Raw genomic sequence first — 23,791 nt, forward strand, 5'->3', positions numbered from 1 at the left:
GCCCTAATTACAAGGCAGAGGACCTGCACTGCTGCCTTCCCTAAGTGTTCCCACATGCTGTCCGTGGTGCCGAGCAGCCACAAAGCTTTTTATAAACTCCTGACCATTTAGGTGAGATTCCTGGGGTTTGTGTACAGAGCAGAACAAGTCTCAGCAGGGCAGGGAGCGCCTTCAAAATCCCCCTGCTCAACACGTGGCCGCTCTAATGAAGACATGCAGGAAATACAGTACTAAAACCACAAATATTGTGCACCAGAACAATGCTCAGTTTCAGCCTTGCCTTTGTCCACACCTCATCACATTGCCCCAGCAGCATTTCTCAGTACAGGGGTGTCAAGGTTTCGGGGTGCTGGTGCTTGGCACTTGAAACAACAGAGGCCAAGGGATCCTCCTCTTTCTGCTGGCTGTTGCTGTGGATTGATGTGACAAAGCAGCCATGGCCAAGCCTGCAAAACCCTTTGAGAAGCACAGCAGGAAGAGCACCTGCTGCTTTCTCAGGGTTTAGCATCTGCAGGCCGCTCAGGGAATGCATTTCAAACTGAGCTCACCCATTCCACCGTTCTCTCCTCATGCAAAGGACGTGGCTTTTAGGTTTGGTGTTGTCCCCTCTAAGGGAGAGATGGGGACAGCCTGTGAAGTGGGGACAAGGGGCTCAGTGCCCCCACTGTGGACAAGGATGCTCAGCTTCACTTAAAGAGTTGCTGCCAGCCCAGTGTGGTGAGTGCTCCACATACCTTCACCAGGCCCAAAAAACAAAGCATACACAGTCCCACAGGGGCAAAAGTTTTATGGCACAGGCCAGAACACCACAAGAATGCCTCATCCTTCTTCCTCTCAGGATTTTAGTCCCCATCATGCAAAACCCAGATGAGCCAGGCTTTAATGCACCTTGGTGGGTAACCTCTGAATCCATCCAGCTGCAGTGGGGAAGGAGATGCTCTGCCCTGCAAAAAAAACCAACATGCATGAGGCACGGGAACAGCTTCTCCCTACATTTTCTTCATTTTTAGGAAAGTTGCTCAAGCAATGACTTCCTGAAGAGCTAGAGAGCAGGAAGTGCTGTTGGACAACTGCAAGGCTGGCACGCATAGTCACCCAGGGTCATGAAGGGTCATGACTGTACCTTCACCCAGGGGAAACCGCTGCCCTGACTCCTCCAGCACTGCCTCCAGGGGCAGCGCAGGAGGGTCAAGGGGAGATTCAGTCACTTTAATCCTGATCTCTTCCGTGGTGATGGTGAACTTCAGTTTGTTCCCCAAGTAGGAGATACCGGTGACTTTCAACTTGCGGACGTCATCAGGACACGAGGGGTTGAAGAGAAGGCTGGTCTTTGTGATCCTGGAAAGGCAGGAGCAAGTCAGTCAAAACAGCACCCCCTCATGTATCCCAGGGGCCCCTCCTCTTACTCCGTGCATTTTCAGGCAGAAAGGCTCCTAGGTGCATCCTAAGGCTCTCTGGGCAAATCTCAAACACAACTAAGCATCTGGTGAAAAGCTACTGGGGCTGTGATTTCACAACCCAGCACCCTCTGGTGTTTCTGTCCCTCTTCCAGTTCCTCAGCTTAGGGTCTGTAGGTTGGATTTTGAAACAAACAAACAAAAATATAGCAGGATTATATTTTTTCCCCTCTCAGTTTCCCGCTCCAGCTCAGGGGGTGACTTTATCAGCAGCTACGCTGGCAAAACTTCAGAAATGCCCTGCTCCAGGATGGGGAGGAGAACTGGGCACAGGAACAAGCAGTGGGCAGCAGAGTTGGATACAGATAAACTGCCAAAATAACACAGAATAAACTCAAAGCCCCGTATGTGCTCTTTCACAGAAGGATAAAAATCAGGCCAACAGCTCGAATCCTTTCTCCAAAACCTTATCCAAAATCAAGCAGAGTTCATTTTTGTGTTTTGGCTTTGGACCAAAAAAAAAAAAAAAAAGTCACTAAATCTCATACTGAAATCTTGACATGAGAGAGCTCTTGACCACGGTCTTTAGTCTACTGAGGGGACTTGAGAGAGGCTCAAGAGCAGAAACAGCACACTTCTCCCACGCTGGAATACCAGACACACATGCCACCAGTCCTCAGCCTGAAACTAAACGGGGCTCACAACCTGGGCCTGTGCTGCCCCCCTCACAGCACTGCCTCCGCAGAGGTACTCAGCAGCAGACCAATGTGCCAGCCAGCCATGGCTTACAACAGGCAAGGCAGGAGTGATGTCTCAAGGACTACATCAATATCATCATGACATTTTCGGAAATTTGGCTTGAGCCCCAAAGCCTGTGGGTTGAGCCTATTGCAGGAGGGGCCCGAATCTGACACACACACACAGCATCTGAAGACCTTGAAGCTTTGCAAAAGCTGAGATTAGGGTTTTCAGCGAGGAATATAGTAACTCACACCCAGCTCCACCAAGAGTCTGGTGGATTTCTCAGGAGATTCTGGCCACACACACAGAGTAAAAACACAGTGCTAGAAGGCCTTGCTGGCAATCAAAAGACTTGCCAGTGTGATCCATCCTCAATTAAACTCTAAGAATACACTCCAGAGACTGCTGCTTCAGGGTTGAAACCACCAAGCTGCTTCAGATGTGAGAGGCAGGCTTGAAATTATATGAAGAGCTTAGTGTGTTTTCTAAGGTATCTTAATGCTGTGGCAATTCCAGCTGACCACTTTTCCTCCACAGAGTAGCAGTCCTGTGTGTGGATGGCAGATTAGTTCAGAGGGGATGCAGAAGGACTTACACCTATGTGTATGGATGGTATCTCTCACTGGCAAGGCTGCTGTTAACCAGGCCATCTATGACCCTCTGTACTAGCTTCCTTTTCCACAGTTTCTGGGACTCAGCAGGAGACTTCCCCTCTCTTTCATATACTATTTTTAGTCTTTTGGCATGAGAACAGCAAATACATTTCCCAATCTCTTGCCATTTCAGCAGCATCACCATCTCTCGCCACGGTGATATCCACCGTGGCCTGTGAGAGGAAAAAAAAAAAAAAAAAAAAAGGCAAAACAAACAAAAAAATGGTGCAAAAGAAACAGGGAAAGAAGAACTTCTGCCTGCTTGTGACTCCCTTTCTCCTCAGCAGAAAAAGAGGGAAGGGAGAAAACAGATTTGTGAAATAGCAGTTTTGCTCAAGATTACTTTTATCTCCTTCTTCCAGCAAAAAGAGGTCAAGTCTTGACTCCTTTTGAAGCCAATAGCTTTAAACACTGACGTAGCTGGAGGAGAAATGGATCAAAGCTCATCATTTCTGAAAACTCCTCTTTGTTCTCCAGCAGTGGCCAACCCGTTCCTAGTGTCTACAGTTCATCAAGGATCGTTAATCACTACCTGCCAAAAGCCATTGGCAGATGTTCTGGAATTTGCTAGATGCTTCAAGTTCTTTTCTTTTTCACAAGCAACAAGTTGCTCCAGCTAAATGCTAACATTTCAAGTCACTTGTTGGTTAGAAATTAGATAAGACATAATGTAGGTCTCACCTGAACCCTGTGTAACCAAAGAGGGCAGCTTGCAAGAATCCACCCATCCCTGTCAAGAAGTTCACAGCTCCAGATCCATCTGAATTCTCCACCCAGATCTACGCCAATATGAGGGGGAGGAGGGGAAAAAAAGTCAGTGGTTTCACTGGGACCCTTCATACAGTTATGTGTGCTTGAATATGCTTACCATGACAGCCACATATTAGGGGTATTGCAACAATCATATGCTGTTGCCCATCCCAGCATGAGATAGTCCCTTAAAACACCATCATCTCCATTCCCTTTCCCACCCCTTAAAGGAAGAAGGAAGCCTGTGATGAGCAGGATACTGGCCCCTGGCTTTGTATTTCTTGGTAGGAAGCAAACACCTCCTTGCTGTTCTTTGGAAACATGCAGAGAGGAGACTGTGTGCAACCACCCAGCTCCATATGATAATCATCTAGTGACTGCAAGCACAGACAGCATAGATAGGACCTACTTGGGAATGCACAAGATAGAAGCAAGAAACATTTGTCACATTGAAGCAGTGACAACACTCCACACAGCTGACCTTGAAGGGCTCCATGATGTTGCTGAAACACTTGTTCAGTTGGCTCTGTGCCCTCTGCATCTCCTTCAACTCCAGCCAGCCCACTGCAAACATGCTCTGCAGGAGGGAGAAATGTCCTTTTGCTGGCTGCTGTTTCCCCCAGGGGTGATTACGCTGCAGAGCCTCCAGAGTGACACCACAACTAGCAATCTTCAGTGTAGATCCCTTTGGCACACATTTCTAGCTCCGAGATAACTGTTCGCATTCTCTTATCACTTAAAGTAGGTTCATGTCCATTGATATGGGCTGGCATTGACTAACTCAAACAGAAATGACCACCTTGTGGATGAAAAACACCTCAGACTTTGCCCCTCTCCTTACCCAGGTCATGGCTGGCCCATTCAGCTCAGTGACAGGTTCATACATCTCCAGATCATTCCTCCGGACCTCAGGGCTCATGGAGTGCATCAGAGGGAATCCAAGCAAGACAACATCAGCTTGTTTCACAGGCTCACCTGGGGAAAGGAGCCAAGAATCAGTCAGACCACATATGCCAACTGGGAGTAACTGATTGTCTATTTACTCATAAAGGGAACGAATCTGGCATACAGAATGATAAACTTAAAACAACAAAAAACACATTGTGTTGGAAATGTTGTGGAACTGCAAGGAGGACAAGCCATTGCTGCCTTGCTAAAGGTAAATAAAACATACAAAGGCGGCATTAAACTGAACGTGCACTTCCACATGAACTTTCACTGCCAGAGGTTGCTGGAATGGCAATACATCGCACTTGACCTTGGAAGGATAGACCTAACTGCCAACACACGGGTTCATAGCTGCCATGTCATCTGCAGCCCAGTGTCCCATGCTCTCAAGGCCTCTTCCTACTCTCTGCATACCTAAAATTCTTAGTTGTATGACCACAACAATGAAAAATGATCCATCAAGAAACAGAAAAAACATCTACAACTCAGAATCCCCACACCAGCAACCCAAATGCTGCACTGAGAGCAAACGCTGGAGCTTTTGCTTCAGCCAACCACTCAGGCACTGTCCCTGCCTCTTGTGTGCTTCAAAAGAAAGAGCATCGGCCAATTCAAAGGTCTGCTGCTGCCCCTCCACTCACCTGGGCTGTAACCATCGTACTCAGGATGATATTTCTTCTCCATATCAAAGGGCACTTTGACTTTGTTGGCACATTCCACCCACTCCTCTGGCACAGGGATCGAGAGGTCTTGAGCAATGTCAGCTGCAAAACGTAAGCTGAAAAGGAGCAAGGAACAATGTTTTATATCAGGCACAAGTGCCTGTGACCCCTTGGAGAGGGAAAGAGAAGGGAGGGAACACAAAAAACTAATTGAGCCATAACTCACTGCCAAAGAAGCAGGTGCTTAGAAAGAATGGGGGTCAAAGTCTAAGCTCGGGGTAACAGCTTTCATTGCTGGAGCTGGGACTCCTTGTCTAGCTACATATATTTCCAGTTGGCTAATTGTCTAAACATCCCACACAATGCAGGGAGATAAAATGAAAAACTTGTGAAATGCGTCTGTCTAATGCATATACCTGAAGGGTTAGGTGAACTGCCAGGGGAGCACCTACCTCCTTCCACCAACTGCAAATAAAGGCAAAGGAAACCAGCTCAGACAGAGGTATGCAAAGAGAGGAAAGGTGTTCAGCATGTGGGAGACTTGCTGTCTCCTACCCCTGCCAGACAGCTAGGCAGAAGCGAAGAAAATTGGCCCAGTGCCTTAACCAAAGCATGCGTGTTACCTCCGCTGGGCCAAGGCATTGGTGTAAGCAGAGTTATCAACCTGGTAGTGATATTCATCTGGGGGCATGACACCTGGAGGGAGAGAAAGGGGACACTTCACTCTGCAGCACACCCAAGGTTTTCCATGGCTCTGTGCCCCTCCTCAGAGGGCTGGCACAAGAAAGGGAACCCCTCCATTGCACTGATGCCTGCGCATATGACTAGTGTGGCGGAAAAATTAAAACTTAAGATTTGAGAGGTCTAATAAGTTTATACTAACAAAAGGAATACTCCTTTCAACCAAAAGTTAGTAGTCCTGATTGTTGCTATCTCCCACTACTGAGCTAATACTGGATGTGCTGCTCCTACAGGCCCTAAGGAGGCCCATCCCTCCCAGAAATGGGAACTTGGTTTCATTAACATAGATGATTGTCCAACATCCATTCTTCCCAAGAATGTATTCCTGCCTTTTTAACTTTGCAATTATTTTCTTTAAGTCCTTGAAACAGCATATAAGTGGGGCCTCTGCAACAACCAGGCAGAGAGCATGGAGGAAGAGATGCTGCCTGAGCATTCTCACTACGATAATCATTAATAAAACGACTAAAAACACCTGTCTTGAATTGTACCTGCATTATTGAATGCTTGGAGTCCTGATAGTTCCTGACAGTAGGTGTTGCCTCCCTGTTTCTGGAAGTGACCTCAGTGCAATGCTCAGTAGAGGGGAACATAAGTGGTGTTTGCATTTGCTGTGAAGGAGAAACACCCTATCTTACAGCTTTATGAGTTAGCCTTGACAATCCTTGTGGCTTCGTTCCAGCTTGGAATATTCTGTGATTTAGCTGAAAAAGTGCATACTCTCAAGGTAACAGACATCCTGAGGGCACTTCCCTTAATTCAGAGCTGAGACTCGTAGGCAAGGTGACCTTCAAGTCCTTAACTGGATATATTTCCCTAGTTACAAGCTCAACTCCTTCCCTTGCTGATGTCCACTTTCTGAAAGACAAGTGAAAATAGGCGTTTCAAGTGCTTTCTTCTGGGACAACTTTTGGGACACTGGGGTTTAATACAAAGGATCTATCAATCACAAGCTAACCTGCAGCAACTCCAGGGGCTTTTCTAGCTCTGATCACCCCAACTGCATTGAGATCCTTTCACACTAAGCCAGCCATCTCCTCCAGACCCTCCACCAACAAACAGCTCTTCTTCACTTCTAGCTCTTCTTCAAGTCACTGCTGATGTGTGCTTGTTCAACATAACATGCTTCAGCAGGATTGCTGCCTGTGGAGGCACCCTTTGTCCTGCCAGACATATCAGTGGTTGTACTTAGTTGGCACCAACAACATCAGGAGACATTCAAGGAATTAACTCCTACAGGCTACTGTCAGATTTAAACTCAGGTATTTAAAAAAAAAAAAAAAAAAAAAAAAAGTTTGCCTGGGTTGCCAAGTCATAAAATGGCTTGTGTTGGAAGAGTTTTCATTCCATCCTTTTTTATAAGCTCCCTGTAAGTATTTAAAAGCTGCAATGATGTCACTCCAGAACCCTCTCTTCTCCAGGCTGAAGATCCCCAGCTCTCTCAGCCTTTCTCCATAGGAGAGTTGCTCCAAACCTTGGAGCATCTTTGTGGCCAGAGCAGAGGGAGACAATCCCCTCCCTGCCCTGCCAACACCCCTCTGGTGATGCAGCCCAGGATGCAGGTGGCCGCCTGGGCTGCAGGCACACACTGCTGGGTCCTGCTGAGCTTTTTGTCCACCAGAACCCCCAGGTCCTTCTCTGCAGGGCTGCTCTCAGTGAGTTCTTCTCCCAGCCTGTGCCCAACCCAGGTGCAGCACCTTGCACTTGGACTTGTTGAACCTCATTAGGTTGTTATGGGCCCTCTTCTCAAGCTTGTCCAGGTCCCTTTGGATGGCATCCCTTCCTTCTGGTGTGTTGACTGCACCACTCAGCTTGGTGTCATCTGCAGACTTGCTGAGGCTGCACTCAATCCCATTGATAAAGATATTAAACATTACTGGTCCCAAAACAGACCCCTGAGGGACACCACTTGTCACTGGCCTGCACCTGGACATGGAGCCATTGACCACCACTCTCTGGGTGCAGCCATCCAGCCAATTCCTTATCCACTGAATGGTCCACCCTTCAAATCCATCTCTCTCCAATCTGGAGATCAGGATGTCACGTGGGATTGTGTCAAAGGCCTTACAGAAGTCCAGGTAGAAGACATCAGCCAGTCTGTCCTTATCAACTGATGCCATCACCATATTGTAGAAGGACACCAGGTTGGTCAGGCACAATTTGCCCTTGGTGAAGCTATGCTGGCTGTTTTGAATCACCTCCTTTTCTTGCATGTGCCTTACCATTGCCTCCAGGAGCATCTGTTCCATGATCTCCCCAGGCGCAGAGGTGAGGCTCACTGGTCTGTAGTTCCCCAGGTCCTCCTTTCTACCCTTTTAAAAATGAGAGTGATGTTTCCCTTCTTTCAGTCACCAGGGAATTCACCTGACTGCCAGGGCTTTTCAAATATGATGGAGAGAGGGCTAGCAACTCCATTAGCCAATTCCTTCATGACCCTGGGATGCATGGCACCAGCCCCCATAGACTTGTACCTGTTCAGTTCCGTCAGGTGGTCTCCAACCTGAGTTCTTCACTTACAGTGGGAGGGACTTTGCTCCCTCAACCCCTGCCCCTAGGCATTAAGCAACTCAAGAAGTGGGAAGCCTGACTGGCAGCGAAGACTAAGGCAAAGAAGTTGAGTCCCTCAGCCTTCTCCATGTCTGTCATTATCAGTTCTCCATTCCCATTTATCAGAAGGGGGGCACTCTCCTTGGCCTCTCTTTTCTGGCCAGTATGCCTATAGAATCCTTTCTTGTTATTTTTTACACCCCTTGCTAATCTCAGTTCAATTTCTGCCTTGGCTTTCCGCATCCCATCCCCACACATCTGAACAGCATCCCTGTACTCTCCTCAGGCCACATGTCCCTGCTGCCACTGCCTGTTATTTTCTTCTCACACCCTAGTTTGACCAGCAGGCCCTTGCTCAGCCATACTAGTTTCCTGCCTTCCCTGCTTGATCTCTTACACATGGGGGTAGAAAGCTCTTGCACTCAAAGGAAAGCATCCTGAAAGAGCCACCAGCTCCAATCAACTCCTCTATTCCTAAGGACAGTGTTCCAGGGGATCTCATTCACTAGGCCTTTAAATAGCTGTAAGTTCCCTTTCCAAAGTTCAGGGTCCTGACTTTGCTCTCTGCCAGGAACATATTCCTCAAGATCATGAACTCAAGCAGGGTGTGGTTGCTGCAGCCCAGACTGCCTCCAATCTTCACTTCGTTAATGAGTTCATCTGCACTGGTGAGCACCAGGTTCAGTAATGCCTCTCCTCTGGTTGTTTTTTCTAACACCTGGACCGGGAAGTTATCCTCAGTGCACTCCAGGAGTCTCCTGGATTGCTTACAGCCCACTGTGCAGCTTTCCCAGCAGATATCTGGGTGGTTGAAATCCTCCCCCACACCATGAATGCCTGCAAGCACGATGCTGCTTGTAGCTGAAGGCCATGTCCACAGGCTCCCCTTGATCAGGCAGCCTGTACTAAACCCCAGCCACGAGGTGTCCTTTATTGGTCCAGTCCTTAACTTTTACCCACAAGCTCTCAATCTGTCTGTGGCTGTTTCTCAGAGGCAGCTTTTCACTGTTGAGTCATTTCTTATAGAATCATAGAATATCTAAGTTGGAAGGGACCCACCAGGATCATTGAGTCCAGCTCCTGGGTCCCCAAAGGGCCACTGAAAAAAAAAAAATATATATATATATGTATATGTGTATATATATATATATGTATATGTGTGTATATATATATATATATATATATATATATATATATATATATCAGACCATGTGTCTGAGAGCATTTTCCAAATGTTTCTTGAACTCTGGCAGTCTCGGTGCTATGAGCCACCTCCCTGGGGAGCCTGTTGCAGTGCCTGACTACCCTCTTGGTGAAAAACCTTTTCCTGAAATCCAATCTGAATTCTTAACATAGGCAAGGAAGGAGGGGTAGGAGTGCTGCCCTCCATCTCTTCTGAAGCCTTTCTTGTAACCCTCTCTTCCAGTGTTCCAGTTATGTGATCCATCCCATATTTCCCTGATAGCAATTAAGTCATGGTTTTCTAATTGCCCTGTGGTTTCCAGCTCCTCCCACTTGTTTACCATGCTGAGTGCATTGGTGTAGAGGCACTTCAGCTGGGCCATCTGCCACATCCCCTTTTTAGAGGAGTCCTTCCCCAATTCCTTTGGGACAATTCACAAGCATTTTCCTGCTGTTTCCTAAAGCGACAGTGTTCCCAGGTTCACTTCCATCACGCAGAGGTACATCCCCATCCCCTGCTGAACCTCTCTCCTTCCCCTCTAAAGCCCTCATACCCTATTTTCCAAAGTGTCACCAGTCACACCATCAGACCTCAAACAGCACCCAGGCTTGTCGCATCAACTTATATTGCCATGGAAGGAGACGCTGAGGGGTGTCCTGTGAGCAGCAAGGGGCTGAGAGAAAAACAACTGGTCCTGTGGCACTGAAAGAGCTGGGCATCTTGCCATGTGGATACAGACGTGGATAACAGGACAGGAGGCTACAGAACCCATGCACTCCCAACCCAGGTCTGGCTGGAGGGGCTCTGAGCCTCTCTTTGCAAAGCCCTTCCCCACAAACAGGCCTGGCAGTTGCAGAAGTACCTCTGATGTGGTAGCATTGCTCCTCCTCGCTCCACACCATCCTGCTGCACCAGTACTGAGCCACGGCCCCCACCAGCTTCCATCCTCCATTCTCCCTGAACAGCTTCTGGTCCTGGAAGGAGCCAAAGCCAGAGAAAAGCAGGGATGGGGAAGCATGAGGGAAATTCAGAGAGGTCTAGACTCAGCCAAAGCAACGGAGCTATAAGAAAATGCACAGAGCAGGGGAAAAAGGCAGAAAACTGGCCTGACTTGAGCCAATAGGATGCTGAGCCACCCACTGAGGATCAAGAATCGGAGGAGGAGACAAAGAAAGGATCCCAGGGTGCTACTGGCAGTTCCGACAGGAGCAGATAACTGCAGAGTTTCTCTGAGAAGGGAGAGCAACAGTCATCAGATGCCCTGCAGGCGTTACCACCAGGCCTTCTGTGTGGCACACGCTCCCGTTACCTGCGTGGTGTAATAATACTGCTCAAAGGCCATCAAAACATCCCCAGTGATGTGAATTTCTTGGGCTCCATAGATGTCCTCAGGACACACCTCCTGGCCAGTGGCTGCACACTCCCATGGGAACTTAGCACCCTGCTGGGAGAAGATACTCATGGAGCTGCTAAACACAACCTCTCCTGACACAACCTGCAGGCAAAGCCCAGCCCACAGCCTCTGGCTAAAGATAGAGCCATAGAGGAAGAAGAAAGTCAAACTGTCCTGGGTGACATTGGCTGGGCTGCACTGTCCCCAGCCCAACAGCCCTGTCCCCACCTTGTAGCCTTGCTCCTCTGCATTGCGTAAGGCTCCTTCCAGCATGCGAATTCGGTACTCTAAAATGGCTCGGGCAGCCTCAGGGTAAAACAGCAGGATGTTCGGGAACACCCAGGTGTCCTGAAAACATCCAAGCAAAGCAAGGTGGTGAAATTGGCTGGTTGGGCACCCAACTGCTCCCACCAGTTCAAGTCCACCCCCATTCCTGAATGCTCTGACCATGACTTTGCTGCTGCTTAAAGGTGCTGTCACATTCGCTCACTAAAAGGTCTGTTTCTGCCCTGAAAAGCGCATCTAGGCATCCATACCTTCTATCCTCTGCTAGCCACCCCCCGGTATCTTAATAGGATAATCTCAGTGGGACCCTCAGCATGCAAAAGAGGGGAGGTAGGAGTCCTCCAAAAAGCCAAAGGCTCTGGGTGGGTCAAAAAGAAGGCCCACAGGACTAAAAAGCCTTTGCCCGTTTGAAAGACCAAGCTGGGTTCAGCACAGGGGGCTCAGCACCATCTAGCCGTATTTCTCACTCATGTTATGCGTTAAATATTCAACTGCAGAGCTGCATGCTCATTCGGTGCAGCTGTCTCCAAGGGCAGCTCTGAGATTCTGGTTAGGGCAAAACTGCCCGTATGGACTGGTTTGCTGAGTACACACCAAACCTCCCCCAGAAAGTTGAAAACATAGAAAATGCTTGCTTTTTCAATAGTTACCTCAAGCACAATAGGGTTTGCTGATGCCACCAAAGCTGGGAGGATTTCAGGCTGGTTTCAACTTATTTCCCGTATGTTAGTGGCCCTGCTTTAAACTAGACACTGAAGTTCCCTTTGCTTTGGCCTCCCTTAGGTGAGCGACCTATCTTAGTATGGGGAAGAGAGCTGCCCTGCCGTGGGATCCCTCTTGGCCTCTCACCCCCACTGCCTACACACCAACACCAGCCTTCTAGCTTGGCTTTAGGCAATTAACTTTTGAGTTAGAGGAGATAACTAACATGAGTAATTCCTAGGATGGAGCTGAGCCTCAGTAGTTGTTAACGAAGGAGAAGCAGGATGCTCTCCTACAAGAGGCTGGTGCCAAGATACCCCTACCATCAGCAAGGAGGCGAGCAACCTCATGCCGAGTTTTCTCCATCCCAGTTACTGTTCAAAGCCCCAGGGTGAACCAACAGCACAGCTTCGACGCACCTGGTCCCAGAAGACGTGCCCCCAGTAGTCCTCGCCCCGGGTACCGTTGGACAAGCCGCCAGGGCTGATGCCATGGAATAGGAAACCCGGGCTGTCCCGGGGAGGGATGGCGCTCAGTAGGTAATACAGACACCCGTAGAGGGCCTGCCTTAGAAGCAGAGGGCCATCCAGGTCGATGCAGCACCCTCGCCACAGTGTGTCCCAGGCACGGGTGTGGGAGGAATGCAGGGAGCCAGAGGCAATGAGGGCCAGCCCCTCGCTGTAGCTCCTCTTCACCTCCTCTTCGCTTTCAGCCACTGCTGTCAGGAACTCCCAGGATCGCTCCTGCTCCTCCCCACGCAAGGTCAGGGCTTGTGGCACAGGAGTCCAGAGCATATGAATAGTGGGCCGGGGTCCCCCCTCTACCTCAGGAACCAGCGTCTTCCCATAGACATAGCTGCAGGGGATGGCAAGCAACAGGGAAAAGTAAGAGCAGAGCAGAAGTGCAAATCCACCCATGCAGGGTGAACCACCAGCTGATTTTTTCCCCTGTTCCCACCTAGGAAAGAAGCTCCCTTGTCCCCATACTTCAGCTCAGCTGCAGTCCCAATCCCAAACTGCAGAAGACTGAGATTCACCACAACTCTCTCACAGGGTCCCCAGCCCCACCAAGCCATTTTTAGAGGTTATCTCCTCCAAGCTCAGCATCTTCCCCAAACTCGTTTCTTTGTAATCACATATAGTCCCCATGGCCTCTGATGCTCTTGTGTGTCAGCGTAGGTAATAATTTTGGCATTGCAATTTATAAAAGTGTTTCTATATATTTTATATATAATTAAAAAATCGATATATATGTGTGTGTATATTTATACATGTGTACGTATGTATATATAAACACACTTTTCATTCCTCTCAGGAAGAAGTAAATTTGCACAAGCCTCAACAATACTTGTAATTTCATTCTAGCTCTAGCCTTATTTTTTCAGTTTCCTATCTGGGAACAAGGCAACATGCTACAATCTACAAAGGATTTGTTCCAGGCCAGGCTCCTGCCTGTGATGCAAACTCACTGTGCTCCCTGGAAGTCCTCTCCTTGGTACAGGTCCAAGTCCTGGCTCTTTGGCACAAAAGGAGTCTGGAGCTGCACTGTGATGGGTTGGCCAGTGTGAGCTGACCGCCGGATGGTGATGCTGAAAGCCATCAAGTGAACAAGGGAATGGTGAGCGTAGATTTGATGGGTGGCTGTATAATCGGTTGACTGAAGCACATGGCTGAAGGTTCCTGTAAGCACAAGAGTCAGCCTTTTTAGCTGTCAGGTCCTGATGTTCTGCCTCAGACTACCATTTCTACCTTATTTACTGGTTCCTATTGGCAAAGGAACAGTCCAGATCCAGGCCAGAACACAGGTTTTGACTGGACAACACTGTTAACACACTAAATCTGACCAAGCTGGTGAGGAATGGTTTCGTTATATATATATATATACACATATATATATATATATTTTAACCAGGTTTCACCATTAAACAGTCTTTACTGAGCCTGGCTCCAGCAAGGGTTGAGATATAATCTGAAAATCGCCTGCTCTTATTCTCCACTTATTCCAACGTAATTTAATGAGAGTAATGTGGGAAAGGAAAGTCTTCTGCATGTCTTGTGCATGAATGAAAGTGCCCATTTCATTCAATACATACCACTACTTAGAGAAGATTTGCTTCTGAAAATAAATGAATTTAGTACTCTGTAAAGCTAAATCCTGAAATCTGCAAAATTAGCATTCACAGAGGGATCAGCAAAAAAACCCTCCTCACCTTTCTTCCAACTACACTTTCTAGTGTATGACATCAAGGTCAGAGCTGGCTGCTGTCCAAAGGCAAGAGCAAACAATGCCATATCCATTTCTGGTTCCTTTACAAACACGTTGTGGGGTTCACTTAACAACCATGAGCTAGCTGCTTCCAGAATAAATGCCTGCACCTGAACCAAACGGTTAGACACCTATGACAGTCAGTGAAATCCAGGGTATGATTCATTTAATCTCTTTATAAAATTTGAATTGATTGATCAAATCTCCTTTCCCAACAAAACTACTTATCTGTTCTGCACAAGAACTCCAGCACTGACTGCACCTAAAGCAAGGAATTCTACTGCTGGGTGGAGATGACATCCTTCACAGACCTATTTGGTACACACTGAGCCATGGGTGAGCGGAGAGCGGGGAGAAGAATGACGTGACCTCCTGGAAGAGGCAAGGAGGCTTAACTTCTAGAAGAGGATGGCCAGCAGTCGGAGAGAAAGAGCAAAGGGTGCAGATGATGCAGGTAGGAAAAGAGGCTGCAGGACAGGGACACCTTCTCTGTGCTTTGCTCTTTACCCGTCCGGGTGTTCAGGGTGAAGGTCTCAGCCAGGCTGTCTGCACCAGGCACAGTCATCCTCACACTGAGGGGGCTGGGGACGTCAGCACGGTGCGTGTCGCCCACCGCTCCGTTGTACACCCCGTTGACGTGGAGGATGTCACGGTACACACGGGTGCCGAGGTACGCATTGGTCACCGTAGCAAGTAGACGCTGGTCTGAGGGCAAACAAGTGGTGGTGAACACAGCAGGGTCCTCCTTGCCATCAGTCATTTTTACCAGTCCAAGCTGCGGAACAAAAATAAAAAAGTAAGAGTCATATAAAAAGGGCTGGATAGAGCAATCCCAACACAGACCAAGTTGGTGCATGGCTGAGCGAGGCTGTGGGGGATGCCAGCTGAAAACGGTGGCTGCAAATCGCCCCTCTTTGCACAACCTTCCTACTCATCTGTTTCCAGCCTTGCTATGTTCCTAGGGGCTCTATTTCCTTTATTTTCCCCTCTGATCACCACCAGCACCTCCAAGCCACGGTTTTCCTCCATCCCAGTGCCTCAGGTGGGTCAGCTCCACCCAGGTTCATTTCCTCCTGTGTAGCTTCCTTTTTGGCAGACATCTCCCAGCCAGGCAGGGCAGCTTCTCTAACTTACCCAGATCTTGCGTGCTCAATGCTTTTGTCGCTTCTCCAGTTCTTCCCCTTTCACTTCCCTTTCCATGCTAGTATCTCACCACTTTCTCCCAATACATCACATCACACAACAATCTTCCTCTTCCTCCCAACATTATTCCACAACATTACTGAATATTCTTTTATTCTTTATCCTCGAGGTACCTCCACACTTCCCTTCCCTCTTGCATCTCTAGCCCCATTTCAGTTACTGGCTTGCTGGGGAAGGAACATTTTATTTATTTATTTATATATACATATACACATATAAAGAGAATATTGCAAAAGTGAGTTGCAGCTGGTGCCTCGCAACATTAGGCACTGCATTAATATAAGAAATGATAGAAGTGGAGCACGGACAGGCTCTCCGAGCAGAGGGGGGACACCAGCTCTGGGCAGTACCTGAAAGCTGTCCCCACGGGCTGCCCAACCGCACTCGGGGACAACTCAGTTGGCTCACGTCAGGCGGTGCCCGCGATCAAATCACAAGAAAAAACACTCCTGCCTGCCTGCAGGGAGGGAGTTTAAAAAAAAAAAAAAAAAAAAGAGGTCTGGGAAGTTCGGAGATTTGACCTTGCCTTTCATGTCAGGCTGTTAGCGGACTCTGACCGTGCAGGCTGCTGCCGTGGGGCCCTGGTGGAGGGAGGATGACGGAAGTTGCCCAACTGAGAAGGGAGGAAGGAAATAACTCCTCCCGCCTTTCCCCTTCCTTAATAACAACCTGGTTGACACGTAGGTATTTGCCTAGATAAGCTCACTGCCTGGCAATGGGGCTGCCTCGAGCACCAGGAAAGAGGGACCGAGACAAAAAGTTCGTCAGCTGAAAGCTGTCCAAGAAATTTAGCAATGAGCACAGCCCTGGCAGACGGCCACCATTGCTCTCCATTGAGAGAGCAGCACAAAAACCTCTGCAGAAGGAATTGTGGCTGACAACTGCCCTTTGTCCCCAAATGCATTGTGACCCTTTTACTTGCCTGCTTTTGGAGATCCAGACTTCAGCTTTGTAACACATTCCAGCTTCCGTCCTTTGAACCGCTGCTGGCACTGCAGCGTGTTTTCCTGGTGCAGAGCAGTCCCCACCCTGATCGTCTGTGCCACGAAGGCACTTCTAGCATTAATCCCCATTCCTCCCAGACCCCAACACCTTCTATTGTTTTTAAAACCCTGCCACACACAAGGGTTTACTGAGCTGTCTTCAGAGATGCCCAGCTTACCTTCCACTACAAGGTCAAACATGCTTTCTTCCATGTGTTGAGCTCTACCTGCTAGGCTGCATCATCCTGACACTACCCGAGCACGGAAGCACCTGTAAAACCATGTCTCTGGACAGCGCCCCAACCCCAATTCCAGCTTGCTGATGCAGATAAGCCATGGCCTTGATGCACCAGAGCCCCTGCTTTGGCAGAGCAGCTGTCTGTCTCCAGCAGAGACTGCTTTAAGACAGCCAGAAGCCATGGTGCTGCACAGACATCCTCTATGGCTAAGACCACGACTATTTATTTCCCTGCAGAACTTTCCAGAGCTATGTTCTTACCATCTCATGTCACAGTCCGGCTTTATACGCGAGCAGAAAAATAGATTTTGCAATTGCCAGCTGCAGTGGCCAAATTCATCCCATATGTCCTGTAGCAAAGGGAGATGGCTGCTGCTCTGCAGACATGCTCGTGCTCTCCATCAAACGCAGCAGCCACAGGAAGGCACAAACGCATCGTGTTGCTGACCTAGGCTTAGGAAATGGGGGCATTAAGGGGAGGGAAGAAAGAAAGAAATAGGAAGTTATCGTAGATCTAAGTGCAAATTTCTCCCTGGATCCCAGCTGTGCCTCCAGTTCATTTGTCAATGCCCACTGGAAGGTGGAGGTCCCAGATCCACCTCTTACTTGATTCGGTGTCTCTTCTGAGTCTGAGCCTGCTCCCTTTCCCTCACTTTGTCTTGAAGGTCGGCCCAGGCATAGGGCAACCTCAGCTTTTGTTAGCCTTCACGCTTCTGCGAGCAAGGGCATCGTTAAGGCTCCCTGCTCAGCCAAACCAAGCACCGCCTGTGTCCCCGATGCAGGGGAGCACTGCGTCAGCAGCTTGCCTGGCACGTGAAACACAGTTCTGCCATGCTACAGCTGCTGTAAAGCTTTGAACTGATTATGGAAGAACATAAAAATAATCCGCCCTACACCAATGTGAGCAATATAGGTAAATGTGTAGGGCAGCATCAATGCCAAAATGCTTTAAGGTCACATCCTAGCCTCTACACAGCTACCCTCTTTAGCCCACACGATCCTTGGAAGGACAAACCTCCTTTAGCCAAAAGATCTAAGGTCCATTCCTTGTGGATCAGTGGACACATGGAAAGCAGCATGGCCAGATGCTGTGACTCTTGTACCAACCTACTGCCTTTGGCTCGATGCTCAGAGAGAAGGATAATCTTATTGAACAATCCAGCATTTATGGGATAAATACTACACATCTGTTCTACTCTCTGTAAATCCACAGAAAAGCCAATGTCTGACTCAAGCAAAGCTGTTATCAGTGTGAAGGAAGCAAATCCTTCGTCCAGAAGCTCTCCTGGGCAAGCGAAGACATTGCTTCTCTTTGCTCGCCACAGCTCAGGGAAGATGAATGCTCCTCACCACACCTTCCTGAGCCAGGCACTGTGAGTCACTTAGATTTATGCCTCAAGTCTCCCACAACCAGCACCAAAGAGAAGTGATAGTGACTGAGACAGGAGGAACACGACCAGAAACCACACTGAAAGCATCACATGAGTTTGCAGAGAAAATAAAGGTAATGTTCCTTGTCCCACCTCTGGGCCCAATCATGCTAAACGGGGCTGAGGGGTTTTCCATGGGCACACTTGGTAACATGTCCTGAAGCAACCTTTCTGCTAGAAACTACCCAGGGAGGAGGGGGAAAGGAGAGGTGGAACATCAAGGGTGTATGAGTCAAGAACAAGGGCTGCTCTACAACTTCTTTAAGAGAAAAGGGAGACGGGGTCAAAGCGTCTCCTGTGTCAACTGCTCCAGGTACATGCATCTTCTGCTTCCAAGAAAATTCACCAGCCTGTGAGAGACAGAGGTAGATGTTCCCTAAGAAATACAATTTGCATAGCAGAGCGTTGCTGGATCAGTCCTATCGATATCTGAGAGATGCTTGGAGAAACCCTGATGAGCAGTGAAGGTCTGATCCCAACTACTGGCATTTGTTCCCAGCTCTGCTCTTCGTATTTAAGGATCTAAAGTCAAACCTCACCGCAGGAAGCTTTAAGCTTTTCTTTACTCTTCAATTTCAACAGCTGGTCTCACACAAGGGATGAGTCTGTGGCAGAGGTACGTGAATCTAATCCACCAGAGAGCACCCCAGGTGCTGCAGCTCGGACACTGTCAAGGCTTTCAGTACGAGCATTTCCTTCAGCAGCTGCGAGTGCACGAGTGGAGAGCATTCACTCCCCCAGCCCACCCAACAGATACACACTGTTGATGTTCCTTCAACAAAGGAAAAATACCCTTTTCAGAAAAATCCCTTTATCTCAGCAAGGCCTACTCTGACTCTGTCACAGCTTTTTCAAAGTTGATCTTGCTGTGACCAGAAAGCAGTGTTTCTAAAGACCCTTTCTTCATCGGCCAGATGACAACAATAAGACCCCTTATTCATTGGCACCGTATGATTTTCTCCCAGATAAGTCAAGACAGACAAGTTTCTTTAAAAATTTGAAGAGAAATCTGTTAACCACAGCCATCTTTTTTCACCAGCTGTTCCTCCAGCTTCTCAAATGTTCATAATTGAGATTTTTCCTTGGCTCCTGCTTGAAACAAAACTTGCAAGACTTCACTGCTCAGATAAGGTTATTCCCCTACCATTTATAGGAAAACACAACCAGGGCTTTCCCAGCTGCCCCAGACCAATGTGGCCACTTTTGCTGTCATCCATGCTCATCCCAGCAATGCTCCTCAGCATGAGTACTTGTCTCGGATGAGAAGATTGATCTGCAGGAGCAGAAGAGGTTTCTCACCAAGGTTTTCAGAAAGGTACAGGAATACTCCCCACTCCTCTGCACCCTAAAAAGCAGTGTGTGTGAGGACTGATGGAAGCAGGTACTGCGATGTCTGCTAATGCAATTATGATTAAGGAGGAAAGTGAGTAAGCACGCGATATAAAGGGGGATTTCCTGGAGGTCAGAGGACTAAGAGTCTCCTTCCTCATCTCAACGTGGAAGGTGTTTTGTGAAACTGCTCAAAAGAAAAAGTCTTTGCTGCTGGAGGCTCTGCCACCTCCCCAGCTTTGTGACTGCCACATAGAGAGATCCCTGACTGGTAGGAAAAAAGTTCCGATGAGACAGGAGCCGAAGGGGAATCCTTCAGAAAGCCAGCTGCAAGCAGCAGATACAAGGTAAGAGGTTTCCCTTACTGTTTTTAATTGTCTTCAGTCATCTTTCATCAACAGAAGTGTGCTTGGCCTGTCCTGCTCCACACAGCTCACTGTGCCACTTGTAAGGTAAAAACCTGTGCCTTCCTGAGACAGCTGGTGCTCTGGGAGAAGGTCTCTGACCTTCTCAATATAATAATAAAAAACTAGTTTTACCCCAAAAAGGAGCCTGCTGCGCACCACAAAACCCCAGCAGCTGCCAGGAAAACAAGAGAGCATTCCCCATTCCGTACAAATCCTGGTAATCCTTCTGCATAGCTGTTTTTAAGGGAGAGAAGAACAAAGCTGGGTTATTCAATGAAGTTGGCACGTGTTGAAGCAAAGGGGCCTGACTTGTCTCTCTAACAAGTGCCTGCACATCACAGGAATGAGACCCAGGCTCGAGGCTTTCAGCCACTTCTGCTATCGGATTGAGGCAAGTAGGAAGTTGCTTCTGCAAACATCAGCCCAACCTGACCAAACACCAGCAACGAATCCAACAGTCCATGGCTTGCAGAACAGATCATAATACCTTGTAAGGTGCCTGTACGTGCTTGGTTTGGAGCCCGTGCATCTGCCACAAAGGGAAGACAGAGAAGCCGAGCAGCCATTGCTGATTCGGGACAAGCAAGGGTTGGCCATCACATTTGCAACAGTTTAAAGAACGTAGATGGTTTTTATGGGTCTTACAAATTAAAGTTCAAAATAGAAGTCCTGCTCTCCAGCAGGACTTTGCAGAGATGCCTTCCCTTGATAGCTGGGGCTGCTGTTTGAGGGGTGCAGGCAGAAGGTCCAACACTCCAGGGGGGAGAAAAAATGCAGCGAGCACTCGAGGAGAACCTTGACGCTTGCAGGTTTTCTGCTGCCACGCTCCCAGGAGAGCGGGCCCGGTGCCGAGGGGTGGCAGCAGGGGGGTGGCAGTGACGGGCCGGGCAGCTGCAGTCCGGCGGTGGCTGCAACGAGGAGGGCAGCACTCAGCCTGCCGCCGCCATGTGGGGCTTCCAGGGGGGCTCCCGGCTGCTGGCCACCATGCTGCGGGCACCAAGGGTCCCCCGGGCGGGGGTCACCTCCAAACCGCCTGAACACCCGATTTCTGCTGCTGTGAGTAGTTTACGGGGGGGTAAAAAAAATAAACGGGGGGGGGAGGTAGCTGGGGACAGCCTGGGCATTGGCATACAGACCCAAATTTTTGCTGGGAGTTAAAGCAAGGTGGGGGGAAAGGTAGGAAGAAAGGTGCACATGCACACACCTCCTACCCCCTACCCCCCTGGCTCTTGCTTCCCTTTTATTTGGTCCATTCAACACCCTGCCCCCCTTTTAAGTCCTGTACAGCCCAGAGTGCCCTCCATGGGGCTGCTCGAAGGCCCCGGGCACCCCACCAATGCAGGGGTAGCCCCATTCCCCCCCCGCCCCCCCATTTTTACTGCCATTTCCAGAGGGGCACTCACCCCCAAAGCAGGTGTCCTCCTGGGCAGGGAAGGTCTGCTGCCCCCACAGAGCTGAGCTGGTCCTTCCACCATTCCTTCCTTTGGCACTGGGGACGATTGCCCACCAAAACAGCAGCTGCTTCAGCTGCACAGACCCTCCTGGGCTGGGTGAAAGGAGTTCCAAAAAAAATGGGCTTTACGCCAAAAACCCTGGGTGGGTTTCACCGCCAGCCTTTGCTTGTGGAGTTTACCCCAAGCTGCATTTCCGAGGTCTGCAATGAAGTGTTTAACAGGCCTGAAGACTCTTCTTCAAGCCAAATAAGAAATAAAAGTGACAGCACAACGGGTTAAGTGCTGTGCTTGTGTGCCAAAAATGGCAGAGGCTGCTGCGCGTTGCTCTTCCCACCTCAAAGTCATTTGAAAGTCAGGCACAGCTGCTTCTGGAAACTCTGTGGGCCCAAGCCTGAGTCTCGCTGCTGACTGAAGGACAGTCACGCTTCCCAGCGAGTATCGTGACCGAGAAATACAGAGCAATAGAAGCAGACCTAGAGAGCAGCCAGCTTGGTCTGCTGTTGGTAGAAACTGCTGTGCTTACCCAAATCTCCTTTCCACAGCCCCAAAAGGTGTTCACCTGACAGCCTGGAAAGGGCAGGGAGGGCAGATGAGCACACTCCGTTGCATTAGACGCAGCAGCATGCAATTGCCCTGCGGACCCCACGGGCATTGCAGCTGCTGTGCAGCCATCCCACTGATCCCTCTGGTCCTTCTCCCACCCGCAGGAGCAAGCCATCGCGCTAGCTGTGATGTTTACATGCTTCCTGGCACCAACAGCCTGGGTCTTGGCACACGTGGAGCACTACAAGAGCAGAGGAGATTAAGAAGTGGCCAGAACGACCTACACCCCCGGGAGCAGAAGTGTAAGCGAAGATCAGATCACTGAACAGATGTTCACCTGGGAAAGAACACCGAGTTTCTTCATTAAAATTCACGTTTGCATTAAACACTGGGGTCTGTTGGCTGTGCTTGGTCCGCGTGCTTGTTGGTAGGGGAATGAACCAGCAATCCTGTGCTGCTGGACAGCGTGCTGTCCTGGAGGCAGTATTCCTTTATAAGTTTGCAGCAGGCCCCAGGGATGCATGGTTTCCCACTTGAGCTTTTACTTAGTAGAGTTGCAGTGCAGCATAAGGCAGATGCCGAGGAACTACTCGGCATGAGCAAAGAAAAAAAATTAAGTTGAACTCCTGACAAGAAAATGCTCAAAGGCCTTAAACGTCACTGTAAAATACTACTTTGAAAGTGGTCTGCTGGCTGCTACACATCTGACTTCTTTTGATCCTGTGTAAAGACACACACACACCCAAACCACCACCGAAACACACACCAAACTTCCTAAGCCCTAGGAAAGCTGACAGCCAGCACTTACTCCCACTCAGAAAGATCTAGAGAGCAAACCGTATTTCCAGACATCCTGAAAAAACCTCCTGAAACTGTCACAATTCACTTGGACTACAGATCTTTACACTCACTTCAGAAGCCGCTCAAACATTTCTGTACAAACACTCCCCTCAGTACAAGAGGGTTGTCAAAATACTCTCAGGGAAAAGACTCACGTACTGCCTCAACAGCACTGCCTCAGCTTTTTGATATGCATCTGAAGTGATGGCAGCCCGATGAGCTTGCTGCACTGTTGGCACTGCCTCTACGCCCAACATGTAGTGACGTGAGGCTGCTAAGGAAATGCTGTTTTTGAGTCCTCTTCCTGTCTTTATCTATGAGGTAAAGGGGAGATTTTCCTGACAAGAATGCTCATTCCCCCAGCATTCTCTTCTGAAGCCAGTAAGAGCAAGATCAGCAGTGATCTTCGGAAGATGCAACAAGGCATGAGCTAGGGAAGTCAAACTGCATGAGCTAGGGGGAGAAAACATCACAACATCACATCACAACAGCTCAGCTAACGGCAGAGCAAAAAACATTAAAGCTGATGGAGTGGGCAGGGAAGACGTGGGTATTCAGAACTAAACCAATAAATTTAGACAAGAACTAATAAGAGGCAGAAGGGTTGAGAGTGACCAGGTGTAGGGTTTGACTGTCTTACTTTTGCTGTTTTAAAAAGGCTTAATTCTTCCTTGTCCAAGACATTTGCTATGCTACACGTAGCAGTGTAGCATCAGCCATGTGCTTTCTTTTTCCTGTTGCTGGCCTTAAAACCTGAAAGTCAAGACAGCAAACAAAAAAAAGCATACAAAGAGTAAGGATTTCTATGCTAGTTTGAGTGACACAGCATATTTAATAACCAGAGAATCAAAATGCTAACTGAAGCTCTTGAATCACAGTAGTCCATCAAGCTAGCACCGTGAAGCCAAAACCATCCATGGATGCTTTGGCAGCAGTACTTAAAAAAAATCTAGTTACAGCCTCAGGAATTTATCCAAGTTGTGTGACTGTGCTCAGCTTAAAGCTACTGTTACACGTTTCTGTGTAGTTTGCTATTACTACTGTTTAATTACGCGTATTGTGCATCCAAATGGATACTTGGACATAGCCCCCAGTTC

The 23,791-nt window shown here is 48.7% G+C and overlaps 1 protein-coding gene and 1 long non-coding RNA gene across 14 annotated transcripts; one reads left to right on the plus strand and one right to left on the minus strand.

Annotated features, from left to right (window-relative positions):
• Positions 1-264: 264 nt before the first annotated feature.
• Positions 265-22,006, minus strand: LOC118157440 (protein-glucosylgalactosylhydroxylysine glucosidase-like). 13 transcript variants are annotated; one of them, XM_035311758.1, is made up of 16 exons: positions 21,261-22,006; positions 16,953-17,144; positions 14,775-15,042; positions 13,471-13,681; positions 12,422-12,857; positions 11,244-11,363; positions 10,932-11,066; positions 10,485-10,596; positions 5,775-5,847; positions 5,131-5,267; positions 4,383-4,516; positions 4,023-4,118; positions 3,473-3,570; positions 2,944-2,964; positions 1,124-1,338; positions 265-944 (listed from the first exon to the last, which is right to left on the minus strand). In XM_035311758.1, the coding sequence occupies exons 2-16, from the start codon at positions 16,953-16,955 to the stop codon at positions 880-882; spliced, it is 2,124 nt and encodes a 707-aa protein (XP_035167649.1). In that variant the 5' UTR covers positions 16,956-17,144; positions 21,261-22,006; the 3' UTR covers positions 265-879. The 13 variants fall into 13 exon arrangements, with proteins under 13 accessions (XP_035167649.1, XP_035167650.1, XP_035167653.1 ...); XM_035311759.1 differs by lacking the exon at positions 21,261-22,006 and adding an exon at positions 16,163-16,217 and having other exon boundaries at positions 16,953-17,286; XM_035311762.1 differs by lacking the exons at positions 16,953-17,144; positions 21,261-22,006 and adding exons at positions 16,163-16,217; positions 16,633-16,939.
• Positions 20,691-22,242, plus strand: LOC118157442. The gene is made up of 2 exons (XR_004746644.1): positions 20,691-20,913; positions 22,019-22,242. It is a non-coding gene; the product is annotated as an uncharacterized LOC118157442 (long non-coding RNA).
• Positions 22,243-23,791: the final 1,549 nt, after the last annotated feature.

The sequence above is a fragment of the Oxyura jamaicensis genome (assembly GCF_011077185.1).
Source record: "Oxyura jamaicensis isolate SHBP4307 breed ruddy duck chromosome 5 unlocalized genomic scaffold, BPBGC_Ojam_1.0 oxy5_random_OJ106707, whole genome shotgun sequence".
NCBI lineage: Eukaryota > Metazoa > Chordata > Aves > Anseriformes > Anatidae > Oxyura > Oxyura jamaicensis.